The 19,004-nt window shown below is 42.9% G+C and overlaps 2 protein-coding genes across 8 annotated transcripts in view; one reads left to right on the forward strand and one right to left on the reverse strand.

Moving 5' to 3' along the window:
• The window catches only part of zranb3 (zinc finger, RAN-binding domain containing 3), a 110,866-nt gene extending 105,588 nt beyond the window's left edge, over nucleotides 1–5,278 (reverse strand). The window contains exons 1-2 of the mRNA XM_069675317.1: nucleotides 5,178–5,278; nucleotides 3,403–3,605 (exon numbers count right to left, since the gene is read on the reverse strand). Coding sequence (XP_069531418.1) covers nucleotides 3,403–3,548 — 146 coding nt within the window. The 5' untranslated portion in view covers nucleotides 3,549–3,605; nucleotides 5,178–5,278. The remainder of the gene's footprint in view (nucleotides 1–3,402; nucleotides 3,606–5,177) is intronic.
• Nucleotides 5,279–5,561: 283 nt separating this feature from the next.
• r3hdm1 (R3H domain containing 1) overlaps nucleotides 5,562–19,004 on the forward strand; it is a 53,910-nt gene continuing 40,467 nt past the window's right edge. For 2 of the 7 annotated variants that reach the window (XM_069675347.1, XM_069675349.1), the window contains exons 1-2: nucleotides 8,486–9,129; nucleotides 13,154–13,313. The gene's annotated coding sequence lies outside the window, so the exon portion shown is untranslated. Of the gene's footprint in view, nucleotides 5,648–8,474; nucleotides 9,130–13,153; nucleotides 13,314–19,004 lie in introns of those variants that run through there. The other 5 variants (XM_069675346.1, XM_069675351.1, XM_069675350.1 and 2 more) reach the window with 5 other exon arrangements.

The raw sequence follows: 19,004 nt of genomic DNA on the forward strand, positions 1-19,004 counted from the left end.
GCTAGCTGGAGCTGATCAAATATGGCGGCAGCAATGGTAATTTTCGTATAAAACAGAGTTAGCTGGAAAGTTACCTTAATCAGCTAGCTGTCACTTATAAACCTGGCAGTGACGTTTGTAATTCTAGTTTAAAATGGAGTCAACTGGAAAATTACCTTCATGAGCTAGCTAGATGTAACTGACCAAATCTGGTGGCAACATTTGTAATTCTAGTTTAAAATGGAGTCAACTGGAACATTAGCTTCATGAGCTAGCTAGCTGTAGATGACCAAATCTGGTGGCAACATTTGTAATTTTCGTATAAAACAGATTTAGCTGGAAAGTTACCTTAATTAGCAAGCTAGCTGTAGCTTATAAAACCTGGCAGTAACATTTGTACTTCTAGTTTAAAATGGAATCAACTGGACCATAAGCTTCATGAGCTAGCAAGCTGTAGGTTAGGGATGCACCGATACCTTGCCATCAGTGTGTGAGTGTGAAAGGGTAAACGTGATATGTCGTGTAAAAGTGGTCAGAAGACTAGAAAATTGCTGCATAAGTACAGTCCATTTACCATTTACACCAATCATGTACGAGCAACACTCATGCTTGTGTGGCACTGGCAGACAAATTGCGGCTATTTTGTATATATGATGTGATTTTTAAGTTAATAACTATGCAAAGCATCAAACATCCTCTCAGTGCTTGTTCTATTTTAAGGCGCCTTCCACCTATAATGTCTTGTTTTAATGCCTCTCCTGCTCGTCTCCAGAGAGAATCACTGCCCGCGCTGCTCTTACTGTCACACTGATGCCAATTGACTGAGGTAACTGTCCACACGGTGCAGCGAGAGCCAATTGACTCCTGACCCGCTGGTGTAACAAAGCAGTGCCTCCCTGTGTTCTGAATCAATATGGCCGCTCCGCATCACAACAGCGGCACTCAGATTGGCTCCCCCTGTGCTGACCTTCCAGAGAACAGGAGCAAACATCGACTGGTCTGGACGGAGGAAATGGACAAGTCCGGGCCTGTTCCTGCAGCTAATGCTCGACACGGCCACACACTTATGAACCTCAGGGCAACTAAGAAACTACCAATGGACTGGTAATTATTTTTAAGCATACATCCTGATCTCTATCTGACCTTCTGCATTAAGTGTATATTCACATCCAGTGTTGCCTTTTTACTTGCTTCTTGAGCCATCATAACATAATGTAGATTGGTTGCAAATCCATTTTAAAGCTCCATTAGGCAAATGAACTATGTAATCATGTCACCCTATTACACTTAATCACACTGATGAAGCAATAGAGAGAAAAAATGTGGTGTTTCTACAGTTTTCTCCGTCTCTCCATTCCTTTGATATCGAATGTAGACACAAGTTAAACTTCTTTATCATTAGCAAGTTAAAGATCAAAACATGTTAGTGACAAACACAACTTCCAAAGTTCTTTAAAATCATTTAGTACAGCATCACAGATAAATAAATGTATCTGCATTTTACATGCACAATAATGTTGCCTTGTTGGACTGGATATTTAAAGCTACACGTTGGGTTTTTTTTGTTTACAAACAAAATTTGTTACATTACATTTTTCAAAAAAACACCCTGTGAGCAACTTTAAAGTCGAGCTGAAACGGCATTTCGAGAGTATGACTCTGCAGTAGACCTGGGTAATTATCGCCTCGGTTCCGATCGGCAATGATGGGAACACAGAACCCGGGTCAACACGCTAATCTCCCCCTCTTCCTGGTGCGATGCTATGCTCCGTCGGTAACTTCTGCAACACCTCAGCTACAAATTCCGCCCGAACATCGTTCCAAATTTGTCAGCGCCAAGTCTGATAAATAGACTGAATGAGTACAGTTTCTGGCGCGTTTGTGACGTCAGACAGTGATGCAGCAGAAAAGAGACAGAAAGGAGTATACTCCACTGGCAATGGGAAAAGAGACAATTGGCATTTATTATTAGTCTTCCCGGGTCTAGAAACCCTGTGTCAACGCGCTAATTTTGGTGGGAAAGGGGTATAAAAGTAGACTACTGCTGGTTGGACGGCTAATGCCAGGTAGCTAACAGAAGCTACACTCAGCAGTGGTTACTTAAGTAAAGCTATCTGTCAGTCTGGAGCCATTTCTCAACAAAAGTCGTGTGAATTCTTTGCTCATGTTATAGTTGTGTTTTTGCACAGCAGTCAGTGGTACAAATCAAACAGAGACACTCGTCTAACGTTACAAAGTCTGATCATTTAAAAAAATCAAAGTCTTGTCTTCCTCTCTCCCCACCAATAATAAACCTGTTTCACCGAGCGCCCCTACAAGCCTGGAGCACTTCCGTTGTGTTTGCATGTGTTTACTGGGTTTGCATCGTTTCTGTATTTGCGTTTTTTATGTTAATGCTTTTGTTTTGGCTTTTTGCAGCTCGTTTTTTTTAATTCGCAGTGCATTTTTACAGTTGCATTTGTTTTACACTTTTGCGTGTGTTTTGGAATTTGCATCATTTCTGCAGTTGCATCCTGCTTCTGCTGATGGAAGCTGTTGCAGCGTGATTGCCCTTGTCAGCCACCGTAGTGTTTGTTGCTAGACGTCTTCTCCTTACTTGCCTTTGTTGAGGCATTGCCAACCATTATGTACTGGATTATAAATCATTGTCATCCTACTTTATGCATAAATGTGTGTCCTTTTATGTAAAACGGGAGATTACTATTAAAAACTGCTCCATATTGGTACTTTGGTCGGAAATGTCAGCGGGTGTCTCTCCTTTGAACAATAAAATAACACATTCCTTTTTTTACAAGCAATATGTTGAACTCATGTGCATAGCCCGTAGTGGCTAACGAAGGCTAACGTTAGCTAATAGCAACAGCTATTGTTGTATAAGTGACAGTTTGTCAGTTAGCAGTCTTAGCTTCTTGTGCTACTAAGAAACTACACTTCAGCAAACCATCATGCTATTATAGTGTCTCCTGTTCAGAAAAAGCAACATACTGCTCCTTTACATTTTCTCCACCTGCATTTGGCGGTGAACAAAGTGTGAAGCTACCATGTGAAGCTACACTTGTATTGTTCCATGAAATGCCAGCGCAATTGATTTGAGCTGAAAGCATCTTCATAGCAATTAATCAATAATACACACTGCAAAGGGGAGAGGAGGAAACACAGGATGGCATAAACACAGAGCGGGGCTGCAGTTTTCTCAGATGGAGCAGTTTAAAAAATGAAAAAAAACTGGCCTACTTATTTGTAGATCTACATTCATTTAACAATTTTCTTTTTCTTGTCATGTTATGACTGATTGATCTGCAAGTACAAGCTGACCTCGTCCTTTAAACACCTCTAAACATACAAAAATGAAAAAGTAGACTATTTGACTTATTGAAAAAATAAAAGCTGCAGTGTAACTGGCTGTGAGGCAGAACTGCTTACCGTCCATTCTTAGACAAAGCAAACTCCACTCCCTCCCTTTGGAAAGGCATCAGGCGCTGCAGGAGCTTGTGAGGAAGGCCTGACAGTTGCTGTGACCATCTTGTATCACAGCGAGAGGTCTGTAGGCCATTATCATCCATTTCCATTAGTAAGTCCTCATCAGTTTCTCGGCCTTTGCTCAGTCAGCTAGCTCGGATTTTTAGCTGAAAGAAAATAAAACCGTTAAAACAAGATGTACACAAGAATGTTTCCTTACTTTGGCTTATTTTAGGTTGAAATTGTGCATCTGCGTTACAGCATCTGCTAGGCATCACAGAGCAGTTTTATTACATTAGTTTGTGATTTAAACAAGTTTTATAATAACAGTGAAAAGCTTTGACCGTACACCATTATAAGAAGCTGCATAAGGCAGTATAGTAGATAAAGAAAGGCAGAATTTTAAGGTAAAAGATGCCTGTCTTAGCCACCTTCAGTAGAAGAAACATTTGTATACTGCTGCTCCTGGCATGGTTCTGTTAAATCCAGGCAGTGGTTTCTGACTCAGAGTTATAACAGTGATTTGTCAACTGCTAATGCTAAAAGACTAACATTTTTATGTATGTCTAAAATAGAGTAGTTGGTGGGTATTATGCTTAAAGCTACTGTGAGGAACTTTCACTTTGTGTTGATTTTGGCGCCCTTGTGGACAAAGCCATACGTCTTATCTCTTTGCTAATTTTGTCCTGCACATGTTAAAGTGGTGTTTTTTTAACAAAAATTCTTATCCTGCTTTCTTTAACAGTCATAAGTATCACTCACTTTAAATCTTTGCCCTGGAAAATACACAAAAGGAGCGTGCAGTTATCCGCTTCATCTGACACCTACCCCCTGCCAGCGGTTTCAGGCATTAAAAATAAAAATAATCAATCTTGTCGCTGATGGTCTAGTTTGCTTTTGTGAGTCATATAGAGTAATAAGAATTCATTTCAGTCTGTTTCATTACCAGCAAAAAATTCCTCACATGAGCTTTAAGTTTTGGTTAATACGCTTTCTTTAATGTTGAAGTAGTCTATCCTCATTTTCACTATAATTAAACCTGTATTACACGTGTAATGCATTATTTTCAACGCAACAATGGTGTGCTCTTCGAGCAGTAATCTGTGAAAACCCAAATTTTCCTTTTGCGTCAAGTTAAAATATTAATATCTGACATACAGTGCCATGCAGTTATATGTTAGCTACAAAAACCATCCGGTCCTTTGTGGATTAGCGAGCTGTGACTTTATCAGTAAGTATTTCTATAAAAGCCTACAGAACAAGTTGGTGGATTATGTTCCGAAAATTAAAAAAAATATGCTCTGGACAAATTCAGAGTAAGTAATACCACCCACAGAAGAAAACGAGGGATGTAGCGCATCTTTAGCTGGAGCTAGCAACATAAACCGGAAGTAGAAAGATTGCCTACAGAAATAAAAGCACAGCCCTTGCACTAGATAATTAGCTGTATTATTTTGAACATTGACACCGGATACAGTTTGCTGTCATTTACTCTGGTACCCAACTACTTGGATTCAGTGGTATAAACACTAGCAAGTTAATCTAAATATGCCCATCTTTTGATGCTGTGTGTGTTTACATGTAGTGTTGCACAGTGTTCTCCAAGCATAGCCTATCTAGTCACAACAGCGTCGCTAATCGTGACTCTGTAGAAGCATTCGGTTACAAACAGTGGTTTTGCAAAGTAAATTACGAACGCAAAAACAGTGGTAGTGTTTATGTATGTGTGGTTTTCCTACCCTGTTAAGACGGTGGAATGACGCACAGCCAGCAATGGTGTATGAAACTGCAGACTGAACTGAAACACTGAAAAGTTTCGCGGCAAACTCAAGGTTCACTCGATTTGTGTCACTGGGCATCCACAGCACGTAGGTGTAACTGAATATTCAAAGCAACTTCCTGTCACTCTGTGATCTTATTTAGACACAATCTAAGTAGAAATATAAAGAGGTTGCATCAGTGAGAAAGGACATGTGAGACAAATGCCAAAGTTGTCAGAAAAACTGCTTGCATGTGCGCTGCCATAACGCAGAAAATCCAGCAACGGCAAGACGTGACATATTTTCAACACCCTACGTGTCTAACGTGAGGAGCTGACGCACTCTCCCAGCCTGCTGAACTGCGCTGCTTCTCCTTCACTCTGCCACAAACACTAGCTACTTCACCCTCGGTAGAGACCACGGCTGTTCACCGATTGTAAACCAGAGCGGTAAGGCAACATTAGATATCTGCAGTATATCATGTCCAACAGTTACCGGTGTGCGAAAATAATTCCAACCGGATAGTTGTAATCATGTAACACGAGCTAGTTAGCAGAAAACATCTCTAGTGCTAATGCGTGACAGATCAGAGCGCCGGTGTTTGGCCGTTTTTCAACCGTTAGCAAGCCATAGAGCCAGGTAATAATCGTTAGCTTAGCCCCGACACCATCCAAAGCCAAATGTTGCTCATAAACGCTTAGCTCTTCGGCAGAAGTATACACCTCGCTAGCAAACACAGAGTCCAAATTGTAAGCGGCCATACTTACATTCGGCATTCGTCTGAAAAACAAAGCGGATGTAATTTTAAAATAAAGCATAATTTAATAACTTTTAGGCCTGGTTTGACTGTTTGTCTCAGCGTAATATGCGGCAATGAACCGTGTGTACTAAGGTTAGCCGTTTCCATAAACTGAGCTTTAATTGAATTGTTGCGCTGATTATTTTTGAGTGTCTTATCAGCCGAATTTTTGTGCCATGTATTAATTATCAGAGTGTAATGTCAAATTGTGTCCGGGGTTTGCCGATAGCAAGGAAACAACAAAATTGCCAAATCTGTAATGGAGTCAGGTGCTGCGGGCTCGCTGTGGAATAGCGAACGAAACCTATCGAGGACTGGCATTTAAGTTGCATTGCTCTGCATAATTAATCAAAACAAATACATTTTCTTTAAATTGATTCATCACATCCTCCCTTAGTGCTATAATATCCCTACGAATCACGGGCTTTTGTCTTTGTGGTAGATAACATGATTGGCAATGAGACATTTCTCGGTCGATGGGTGCATAGAGGAGTCACGCTAATTAATCAAGCTCAAATATTAATAGATGACATTTCACGTTGCGCAGTTACCTGAAGAGCACCAGAGAAGAAAGCAGGGGATTTAACCAAAGAGGGGAAATGGGGTAATGTTGTAGTAAGTGACAAATAAATCCATAACTCAGAAATTTCACCTTTTAAGGTTGTCATACAAATTAATTGGAAATATGACGTTAAATTAATGAAGGATGCATAGCAGCTCTTGACAGAGACTTGCACTTTTCTTATGTTAAGTGTGGACTAAAGGAGACTTTATAATAACATTACATGCTGTGTAAAAGTGGACAGTAAAACTTAAGCTGGATTTATGCTACAAAAAGACCATAAATCATACATATAATCAATGTTATCAATGACCCATAGCCACTAACATTCCGATGCATTAACCCAGGCGATTACCGCCTCATAGACTCGGAAGAGAAGGACAGAAATAGCAATGAGAGCTCACAAGTTGCCACCACTGAGGCTGAGCATCATGATGGCATCGTTTTCATTAAGGTACCAGCGGAGCCTGGTGGGTGGAGAGCTGACGCTGGATCAGCCACCCCCCACCCCCCACTCCGGCTGCTGTTTTAGAGAGTGGAGATGATGTGTTCATCTTTGCAGGGCTGGAAACTGCTTTCAAATACATGTCCTGTTGGAGGTGTGTATACTCAAGGTAATTGTGACCATAATAAGTCCTTGTCTGTTTAGAAGTCCTCAATCAGGTTGTATCAGTGCTAGAGTGTTATGGTGGCTGCAGATAAATGTCCACATCTCAGGTGTAGAGCAGGAAGTGTTCGGAAACGTGCGCCAAATGCCCTCTTGTGATTGTCTAAGCGCTGCAGCACAGCCCCTCTAAGGCTTAAAATAAATGCTAGTAATTGTTTGCTCCAACTGTTTCACCTGCAGCCGCTCGGGCCGCTGTCCCCGCTGCTCTGTTGACCATTAATTACGCCGGTTATGGCGTATTTGCAGCTGATGACATTATCCGATATTGAGGTTGAGGATGCTGTGTAATCGCTTCCACCAAAGATGTGGCTCCAATGACTAAATAATTCATCGCCTTCCAGGGGGGGAAAAAAAACCTCTCTTTCCTATAATATTTGGCCTGCGCCATTAAATAATTCATCCGCCTCTCCGTAAATTGTTTGTTCAATCGGTGACCTTTTCGTGGGATTAAGGAAGCACAATAATAAATTCTTCAGAGACCTGGCATAACGAATGGTACAATTATGAGGCACGATCGGATCGGTTGTCGCAGCCCGGTGTTGGTTGCTAAGTGACAGCAGGAACTTTTCCGCCCACTGTGTTTGCTGTTGAAGTCTGAGTGACTGAGAGGACAAAAACAATCACATTATGGCAGTCTAGACTTGGGCTGCGTATAGGACCTGTTTGTGACTTCTTGCGTCTTTGACAGCCTGTCAGTCACTTAGTGATGAACGTGCTTCAGATTATTCTCACAGCTCAATTATCACTTCTGTCTTCGTTCCGCGCGGCGACGAGACAGAACGCTTGATCTTTAATGAAACAAACAAGCCATGTGAGTGCTGATGGAGGCTGTGATCCCTCATTGTTTTCCATTTAATCCTCTAAAATCACACAAGGCAAATTTAGATGAAAAAGAAGAGGTGAGGGGTGCGGTTTGATCGTGCACAAGCAGCTGCTCCTCACGCAGTGTATTGTTTTCTAGTTGATCCACCACTAAGCTTATCTCAGCTTCGCCTCAAGCAAAATGTTTTATTGCAGTATTCACTTTTCTCTCTCAGTAATGGGTGGTGTTTTACGTGGTGGCTCTCTCTGAGTCAGTGGGATTAGCTGTAGCCTTGTCTTGTTGTGTGAAAAGCAGGGTGCCAGCTTTAATGGGAAGGTAGCCCAGTGAACAGCTCGGCCTCGCAGCGGCCAGCGCCTCCCCATCGTCTCTCCACCTGGTCTTTGAGCACCTAGCTGGCCGCAGACATGTCGCTCCTGTCCCCTATCCTCTCCTCGTCCTCCCCGTTTGGCTTAGCTCCTTCCCTTCCTTTCTTTTCGCCTCCTCTGCGCTCCTTTCTTCGCCTTTTTCCTCTCCTGCCTCCCACCCTCCCGTTTTCTCATCTTCCTCACGGTCTTCTTTCCATCTATCCCATGTCCCTGGCTGCCCTTTCCTCCTCCTCCTCCTCTTCCCCCGCCTCCATCCTAAAGCAGAGTAGCTAATGAAGAGCCCCATTTAGCCGGTGACTTTGGTTCAGTCGGCGCTCTGTAGCGCCGGCCGGCCTCGGCTGCCGTGACTGGCTGTTGAGGCTCTGACATCACACGGGGGCCAGCTGTTGATTTGGCGCTGTCTCCAAGGCTGGCTGGCTTGATGGGTTGTGGCAGGTAGACTTGTGCTCGCACAGCACTCTCCCTCCCTCCGTCCCTCTCTCTCTCTCTCTCTCTCTTTGTGACACCCACTCTCCCTCGCCCTATCTCTTTACACTCCCCTCTCCCCGTCTTACACTCACACTCAGTCGAGCGGGCGAACAGGAGGCAGCAGGCAGCTGCCGAGGAGCGAGCTGGGAGGCGACTCCAGCCTCCTCTCCAGCAGATTGTGCCTCCTGTACAATGGAAACTAAGCGGTCGAGTAGCAGAAGGGATGGAGGGCAGAGCTGCCGGGCAGGTAGGTCCTGCAGCCTCGAGCCGCTTCAGCATGAACCTCACATGCTTTTCTGATTTCCTCTCAGGTCTCTTGTAGTTTATCTGTTCTACTTTTCAACATTTGTCTCTGTCACAAGCCTCAGAAATGCTCTTTATTGCTTCATGTTGTAGTCGAGAAAATCTCCTCCGCATCAGCTCTTCTGTTCCTTTCCTCATCGCATGGCAGCAAGTCAGAGAACAAGTGTGCCGTCTCTTCCTTTGGCTTGTTAAACTGAGCGCAACACGAGCTTTGGTGTGCTGACAGCGCCGTGATACTCGCTGAGCCGAGCCAGGGCTTTTTTTTTTTTTTTTTTCCTCCGAAAAATCTCCTCTGTAGTTTGCCAGTGCTGCTTCTGCTTTTCATTACGGGGATAATTAACCGAGATCAGCCAATAAGAGGCTTCGCTCTGCATTGTTCTCCAGCCAAGCTCATCCTCTGCCTGCCTGTTTGCCCCCCTTGTTTGTTCTGCAGGTGTGTGCAAATGGACTTTTAATGACTCTGGCGGACTTTTTGAGCGATTCTCCTCTCATAAGGCTTCATAGATTAAAACTGCTCGACTTGCATGTTAGTTTCTCGTGTTTATTGTTCCTCCTCTAATTACCTAGATTGATATTCCCTGGTAGCTCTCCTGTGGGATGGGTAATGGATTACCTACATGCTCTGCTGTGGATTTAATTTATTAATGTTGGCTGGCTGCGCCTCGGCTGCGCCGCGCTCGCACCGCCTTACGCGACCTGGAGGCAGAGCGAGCAGCGCAATTAGAGCCTGTTTATGTTTTTGCTGCTAATTCAGTCTGAGCCATTTACAGACAGTTCCTTAAACCGACGTCGCCCTGAAATCGAGGCGTATGAAAGCGATATCATTTCATAAGCTTTTCACTAATCGCTTTCTGGTCCAATTATATCGCTCCCCTGTCAGTGCTTTCGTTGCTTTGGCAATTAGCAGAAATGGCTAGAAAACGGGAGATTAGTTACTCAGTTTAGCAAAACACTGAAATCAATTTTATTGCAGCAGCATGAGAGCGAAGCAGCATTTGCAGCCTAATTAGCTGTTTATTTGATGTCTGATTTTATTAGCCAGGGTGCATGTCCTGCATCTGCTGAAGCTCATTCACTCCAAATAGGTCTTTTTTTTTTGCGCGTTTATGTTGGAAGTCCGGATTAATTGCACGGCGCCGAAATGTTTGGCAGCGCTCGTGGTGTTTTGTGGCTAAATGTGCAATTTTAGGAAATAATCCAAACACAACTGGTGATTTTTCCACGAGCAGGTGACAAACGCTCTCAGACATGGCATCACCTTTTGTGTTTGTGGCTTTTGTTTAGCATTCTCCATCTCTGCAGACAATATCCCAGCTGTTTGGCATCGATCCTGCCGTTGTCCTTTTTATGTGACACTCATCAGCAGCAATAAAGCATGCATGATTTCTCCACGCTCAGAAAAATGCAGCTCCTTTTTTTTGGAGACGCTTAGAAATCACAGGGGGGGGGTTTCTTTGTGAAAACACACAAGCTCGCGAAGGTGATGGCTCGTTCTCTCCTCCTCCCCGCATTTGACTCACCTCCTCGTCCTCCGCCGAGAATAGAGCCGGTGGACGCAGGAGCAGATAGAGGGAGGGATTGAGGGTGCTTCACCTGCAGTTGAGCTGGTTACAGCCCAAGACAAGAGCTCTGATCCACGCAGGGCCAAGCAGAACGGAGCGGAGGTGTGGGAGGGAAAGGTCAGGCTTTTGCAAGAGAGAGAGAGAGAGACAGGTGTGTGTGTGTGAAGAGGAACGAGAACACTGGAGTGTGCTCGCTCGCCCGTCCCTGTGTGTGCGTGCCATCACCAGTAGGCTCTTATGCGCCTTCACAGAGATTGAAATTTTCTCATTAGCTTGCCGTCCAACGTAATTGTCCGTGAGAGCAGTCCGTCAAGAGCCTGGTGTATGATTAACCGGGCTCAGCTGACGGGCACCCTCATGACCTCACTGTGGGGTTTTCAGGAATTAATTTGCATCAGAAATCAGCGTTTGCATGTTTTTGTACTAATCAAATTAAACTGAAATTTATCAGACTTTTTTTATTAGATGTTAACGAGTAATTGAGCGCATCTACATTTGAATTTGATTGCGTGCAGACAGGCAGGTTTGATGTGCGCGCGATATGCAGTCGGACACGGCAATAAAGATGGTGTGAACGGGCGCCGTGACACCGAACGATGCCCGAGGGTGCCTCTTTTAAGGTGGCTGCGCTCTGCGGCGGCTGTAATACCAATGAACCACTCCCTGTCAGCTCCGGCACAATGCTGAAGGAGGCGCAGGCAGGCGGAGCGTCTCTTCAAGTTCACCGTGGGGTGTCTTGTGCGTGTGAGCGTGTTGTCGATGTAAAGGTATGTTTGAGGCGGAGATGTCTGCCTGTCTCTCTTTTTTCTGAGCATCAGCCATTAGAATTCATAGAGCGCTATACTGCACACACACACGCACAGGCTCAGTGTGAGCCCGCTCAGCAGCTCTAGTCATAAAACCTGGAGCGCCCCGTGGCCAGACTCAGCCGCACCGCTGTCAGACCAACTTTTACACTCTGCGTGTGTGCACGTGTAAAAACTGCAGGAGCAGCACGGATGCACATTTTTGCAGACATCTCCAATTGGCACCACTTTCCTGCAACTCCGAGCTCGAGCTACAGCTGCAAGATGATACTCCTGTCGCGGCAGAATAACCGTGTAAAAACGTGCCGCTTCGAAAGAGATAAGAGGCCGACAGGAGAGCAAGGGGGGGTCAATGTAAACGCATCTCTCAACAAGAGGAAGAAGATATAAGCGAGTAGAGGGGAATTTGTCTTTGGATGACCAGCATGCTGTGATAGATTACCTGGCTGCACTCGGTGTGCACTCTCCAGATGTGAGTTTAAACAACAGTGATGAATGGATTCCGCCTTGGGGCTTCACACTGGTTCGTTTGGCAAAGTCGAGAGAAATGTTGCAAGGGACAATTCGGTCGCTAATTTGCTAAGTTGTCAATTAGATTCCAAGCTTTTCAGCACATAATTTTAAGTAGAGTTTTATGGCGACCGTCCCACGACACGTCATCCCCACCCACCATCATCATCGCCTTCGTCTGTGGCTCCAGCCGGAGGTGTTATGAGAAGAAAGATTACGAAGCGAGCAGGGATTCTACTTGACCTTTTTGGCTGGCACAGGAGGTCTCGCGAAGACCATGTTGGGAGCAGCAGCCAGGCCTTGGCACCGTTGGGCGCCTGCCAAAGTTAGCATGGCACCTCAGCTGCTCACTCTAACGGAGATTAAGGGAGGAAGGAGGGGGTTGTGGGGAGACAGAGAGAAGCCAAAGAAAGGGTTGCTTTTATGTTCTGTGCAGGAATGTACAGCGTCAAGTAATTGATTAATTGATTTGTCATCATGCCCAGTGTGATGTTTTCATGATCTAGAGGAGGCTCATTAAGGCAGCAGTTCAGGTAAAGTACACGGGAAAATGCCTATTTAGTGAGCCAGCTGGAAATCGCATTCAGACTTTTTCCACAAATACTGTGTCAATATTTTGCAGCCCTGTTGTTGTTGGCGTTTTCAGATGTCTGCCCTGCCCAGGCAGTGTCACCCTGTAGTTCAGCAAGAAAGGAATTTGCTGGCAAATAGAGATTGTACGCTCGACGATCTGAAATTTATTTGCCACCAAATGGCAGAGGATTTTCAGCTGAGAAATGCTATCTCCCCCCGCTGCTCTCTGAATTCCTAATGCTCGGTTTTTACGAGGTTGGCAGGGGTGCATTCTACTGTTGCCTCCGCCGCACTCCCATCTCCGTGCTCATCCATTATTTATGGCGCATAGGCACGCACAGGCCCACAAATACACACAACACTTTTTACTTTTTGCCCCGACACACAAATGTTCCAGAGTTGCTGATTCCGACTTCTGTCAAGTCCGCGGTGACCCCGATGTCAGTGCTGCTCCCGACCTCTGACCTCTCTCACCCTGTCCACCACAGCGCTAACCCCGTGCCTCTCTCGGTTGCAGGTCAGCAGGGGTCATGAGGGTGTCGGAGGCCCCGGTTGCCGTTCAGAGCAGCTGAAGCAGACATGGCCAAAGAGGTTTCGAATGGCAGCGGTAGGCTCGGCCTCATCGACTTCACCAGCCACATCCTCCTTCGCCACAACCACCACTGGCTACGCAACAAGTACGTCTCCCCTTCATTTCTATTTGACTAGAATAGTCAGGGAATATGATGAAGAATTCTTTGGGGATGTTAAAAAGTTGTAATCCGAAATTAGATAAAAATTTGGCAGAATTTCCAGAAAATTGCGCAGTACAAGATGACGCAACAAAATGATGTCATCAAAAGAGCACCAGTCAAACCCCAAACAACGTGAAACTATATAATACATTTATTTTTAATGCATTAAGACGCTGCTGCAGTTTTTTTAATTCTTCAGGTAAGTAGAAATCAATTTTATTGGTGGTTTTTTGGTTTTCCAGCTCAGCCAAGTAAAACTTTTTTGTGCTAATTGACATCTTTTCAAGTCTTTTTATGAGCCAACTGAAAGCGCTATGGTGGATGGAGACACGAAATCAACAGTTATTGAATTCCACTATTATGGTAAAAATGATCCCCTGCTGTGACAGATCATTTCATACCTAATTTAGATCATATTTATAACTTGTGGTTCATTAAGATGCAAGAAGTATAATGCAACTTATGATTCATTTAGTGGTGCCAACATCTGCATACGAAACTTTTTGTTGGTAGATGATAAATGATAATAGCCAGACTTACAAATGAGGCACTTCACCAGAATACAGCACGAATGCTGATGTACTTTATCACTCTACTCAGACACTCAGTCATTGTTATAGATGGTGCTTTTTTATTTTTTAGTGATACTCTAAGGGAAACAAAACTGTTCAGGCACATTAAAGCTACCACCAACCAACTTATGACATACTCGGAGTAAGACATACAATCTTTACATACCAGAGTAGTCCTGTAAAAATATTTAGAAAAATCAAATATCTGATGTAAATTTCATTCAATGTCAATTCAGTATTTTTATCATAACATTATTTTCCTTAAAACTTACATATAATGACACATTTACACAAGGGGTGGGAATTGCAGGAAAACGCATGATACCATATACTCGATATGATACGCGATACGAGGCCCACCATAACAATATCACAATATGCAATATGTGGCCCATGATAATGATAATATCACGATACATGGCCAACGATAACAGTAATATCACGATACGCGATACGTGGCCCATGATAACAATAATATCATGATACTCGATACGTGGCCCATGATAACAATAATATCACGATACGCGATACGTGGCCCATGATAACGATATCACGATACATGGCCCACGATAACAATAATATCACGATACACGATACGTGGCCCATGATAACAATAATATCACGATACGCGATACATGGCCCACGATAACAATAATATCACGATACACGATACGTGGCCCATCATAACAGTAATATCACGATACACGATACGTGGCCCATTATAACAGTAATATCATGATACGCGATACGTAGCCCACGATACTGATAATATCACAATACGTGACCCATAATGATAATATCATGATACACGATGCGTGGCCACAATACTGATAATATCATGATACACGATACGTGGCCCACAATACTTATAATATCACGATACGTGACCCATTACAACGATAATATCATAATACACGATACGTGGCCCACGATACTGATATCATGATACGTGACCCGTGACCCACAATAACGTTTATATCACGATACAGGGATTCTGCGATAATTGATATATTGCAAGACAATCATATGATATATCACAGTATCTGATTAACTGACAATTAATTTCCGTTCAAGTTACCCTCATTCATTTCATATATGCCACCTTGAGGAGAAATTAAGTAGTGACGCGGTGAGTCAAAATCACAGGGAAATTTGTTATGACATATTTGTAAATTAGTGTATCTATATTTAGTTCCAGCCTAACGATAATTGTATTGCACAAGTCAGGACGACGGTATATTGCCGTATCAATGTTTTGTCCCAACCCTAATTTACAAACATTTACACACATTCGATTGATTGAACGAACGCTGGTTTAGCTCAGTTCTTACTGTGTCATTCCTCACTTTACTCTCCTCTCTACCAATATTTCCCGTCTAATTTCAGCTCTCCTATCATGAAAGGCAAAAAAGGCCCAAAAAATAATCTGTCAAAATAAACATTATGCAATTTCCTTTAATTCTGATGTGATGCGAGTGCTATAACCTAATCTTTTCCCGAAAGAGTTGTGGTTGTGACTCAAGTAAAAAGTTCCCCTGCTGCTACATTATTGCAGCATCTACTGATGAAAGCAAATAGCTGTCATTACACTGAGTGAATATCCATAATATGACTCCACAGTATTCAGGAAGCCATATATATAAGAAAAACATATTGATGTCCATTTTTCAGCCTCACTCATAAGAGACCAATTTGCTACTCCCTAACTTCCCCGACGTTTCCTTAATGCAACACTGAGGATCTAATGATGATCCACATTACTTATGCAGTCAAAACATCAGGGATTCTAAACAGGCACACTGTGCAATTACCTCAGCCATGAGAGACGACTCGGGGAAATTTGAATGCATCAAAGTCTGCAGCCAAATTTAGTCCAACACTTCAGTCCCACGATAAAATGTGTTTGGAAGAATGAATGATTCGGTGAGGGACAAAATAGCTATCCATCACAAGCCCGGCTCTTGAAAATATCTGTCCAATATTGCAAATCTTCAACGGAGCGACTCAAGAGACTTCACTCATCAAAATGTCAGCAACAGACACTAAATATTCAGAGGCGTGCACGGCACTCTGGAGTATTAAGCTGTTTTCCTTCAGAATGTAAAAATAATGTAAAGCAGCAGCCAGCGTTGCTTTTGTCAAACCTCTGACAGGTCATTGAAATTCAACATCTGACTCTCCAGTGCCCTGCTAAATTCAAGCTAACCTCTTAGCCTGGCGCCGCATTGGGTTAGCGCTACATTTGCCTGGCAGAATAGCAGACGGACCTCACTAGAAGTCAATTACCGTGACATAGAGGAATTGGATGCCACCTTTTTTTTTTTTTTTCTTTTAAAGAGAGCCTCTCCTGCTCGCTGTCTCAGCTCTTCTGGGACGGAGATAAACAATCACGTCTCAGCCAGCCGGCGATCAGATAGGGAAAATGGCTCTGATCACTGCCGGGCAAATAGGTTGAAACCCCCGCTGATTGGTGCAGGCGGGAACACACACGCGGCCAGTCACGTACACACTCGAGAACAGAGTAAGTGCCGTCATGTGTGGATCCAGTTTTGATGTGCAAAGTGAATTTGATGCGCCCGTTTCTAATTAACCTATTAATCATAGCTCTCATGTACCAGATGTCTGCCCTCCCTTCTCGTGCGTACGCGTGGATCTGTGTGTGTGTGTGTTACACTGCATGGGGGCTGGCTGCATAATTAGGGCAGATCAGCAGGATGAACTCACACTTCAACACAGGGAGGTCATGGAATAACACTGATAATTCCCACAACAGACAATAGGTGCAAAGCAACTGACGATCCAGGGATTGGAATAACGAGGATTTCTTTTATTTTGAAAATCTGTACTTTTTGGTCTGCTGATTTAAGCTGACGTCACCTCAAAAAGCCTCCATGTTTTATTTATATTTATTACAGAAATATAAAGTATGAGTCTCACACACACACGTCGATAAAGAAATGTCAACGTTGATGTTGCAGACGCTGCAAACCGAAGCTGTTTGGTCTCACAGGAGCAAACTGTCCTCCTGCTGCGTCTTGTCCAGTCATGTCCATTGTCTCCAGAACAGCTGCAGAGCAAGGAGACAGCACAGACAGAAAGAAGTGACTGATGACCGCAGATTCCCCCCTCTCTTCCACCTGCTACTTTATAAACCTTTCTCACCGTGTACATTGACTTTACGCCTTAAAACACAGATGTTACTATGAAATTAACACCGCTATACCAACTCTAAATGACAACATTAGTCGGGCTGTTTCGTGGGAAGTTAGTATTTTTCCACATTTGGAAAATCACTGTTGTTACTGCAGAATTGTAGCTTTCTCCTTCAGAATAAAACCCACAAGAAAAAGCGCGACACAGTAAACAGTCATTACAAAACAACATGATCGTCACCGGGGATGAAGAGCAGGTGCCTTGCTTTGGGCCTTATTTAATGATCCAGTGTGAACAAGTAAGTTGTTTTATTTATTATTATATGGATAAACAGCTTTTTTCTTGACAAGTTTATTTACTATTTTTACTGAACTTATATGAACTGTAATGCTACAGTAAAATTCATTATATATACTATACAATATAGTTTTTATTTTTGATCATTTAGCATTTACTAATTTATTAATACTGATACTTATTGATACTAACTCATTAAACTGTTTGTCTTGTACAGTCTAGAATAGAAGGACATGACTGGAGGCGTCCATAAGCATTGGACACACCCCACATCGTCAGAAGTCCACTCTTCACTGTTTAGTGTTGGAAAGCTGCTTTTACCTTGACCTCAAACATTTTGAGATGTTTAATTCTTCATATAGAAACTTAAAGAGGGGGTATTATGCCGTTTCACATTTTAAGGCATATGTATAATGTTACAATGTTGGATGTCCAGACTAAACGTGGGTGAAGTTTCAAATCTGTCGGGAAAAGTATGTTGGAGTAATTCCCCCAGACTTCTCAGCTCAATCTGCAGGCTGCTGTGAATGCCAGGTTTCACACTGTTTTTTTCTACACGCTGCACTTTGTGATGTCATAAAGTGCAGCCTCAACAGGCCTTTCTTCTGGTCCAATCAGAAGAAAGTGGGCTTGTAGGTGCGGGGTTTCTTAAAGGGACAGAGCTGACTGAGTAGTTTCAGTTTTTTTAAGTGTAAATTATGCTAAGCTACTCCACAGGTATCACGGAATAAATTATGAAACTTGAAATTAGCATAATACCCTCCTTTAATTAGTACAGAAATAACACTTGTTTTCCAAGTAATATACTCAAACTACTCAAACTATCATTATGTTTCTACAAATAAACTCATTTATATGAATGTTTTGACAGCTACCATATTTAACAGTATGGAATAGCTTATATGCGAGTGTTTAAGGTATTTTGGATTTCGTAATAAATGGTGTTAAAAGTAACTTTGAATTACAGCTTGACCGGCACAGGATTTGGGGCTGGTATATTAATATAATTTTTTTCATTATTATTTGTTGTACCCATCATGCAAAAATATTTTGCAGTGGTCTGGTTCTGCTATTTCTAGGTTCGTCTTTGAGTAAAATAAAGTTTTGTCTTATTGTATACAACAGTTCTCCCTTCTTCCAAGTACAATATTCTCATTTAGGTATTTTATTTGCAGAAAATGACAACTGGTTTAGATAATAAAAAGATGCAAAACAGATGTTTTTCAGACCTTGAATAATGCAAAGAAAACAAGTTCATATTAAAACAACAGAATACAAATTTTAACTAGAACCTTGAAAAACCTTTCACGTGTCTTCATGCTCTCCACCAGTCCTTCACATTGCTTTTGGGTGACGCTTTGTTCGATGGCTTGTGACCATCCATCTTCCTCTTGATCACAGTCAGGAGGTTTCCAATGGGGTTCTGGATTGGGCTGGCCATGACATGAAGAGAGAGATGCTGGGTTTTCATTTGGTTTCTGTGCATCTGTATTGGCATTTTCACCAATATGTTTGTATAAGCTAATTCCAGTCAAATAAAAGTCTTTTTTGTCATGAAACTATATTTTGTCAGCCCATATGTCATTTTGAAGCGCTTTGAGACCTGAATAAA

Source organism: Semicossyphus pulcher, unplaced genomic scaffold (genome assembly GCF_022749685.1).
Source record: "Semicossyphus pulcher isolate SPU_LCO1_2020_fin unplaced genomic scaffold, fSemPul1.0.p SCAF_24, whole genome shotgun sequence".
Classification (NCBI taxonomy): domain Eukaryota; kingdom Metazoa; phylum Chordata; class Actinopteri; order Labriformes; family Labridae; genus Semicossyphus; species Semicossyphus pulcher.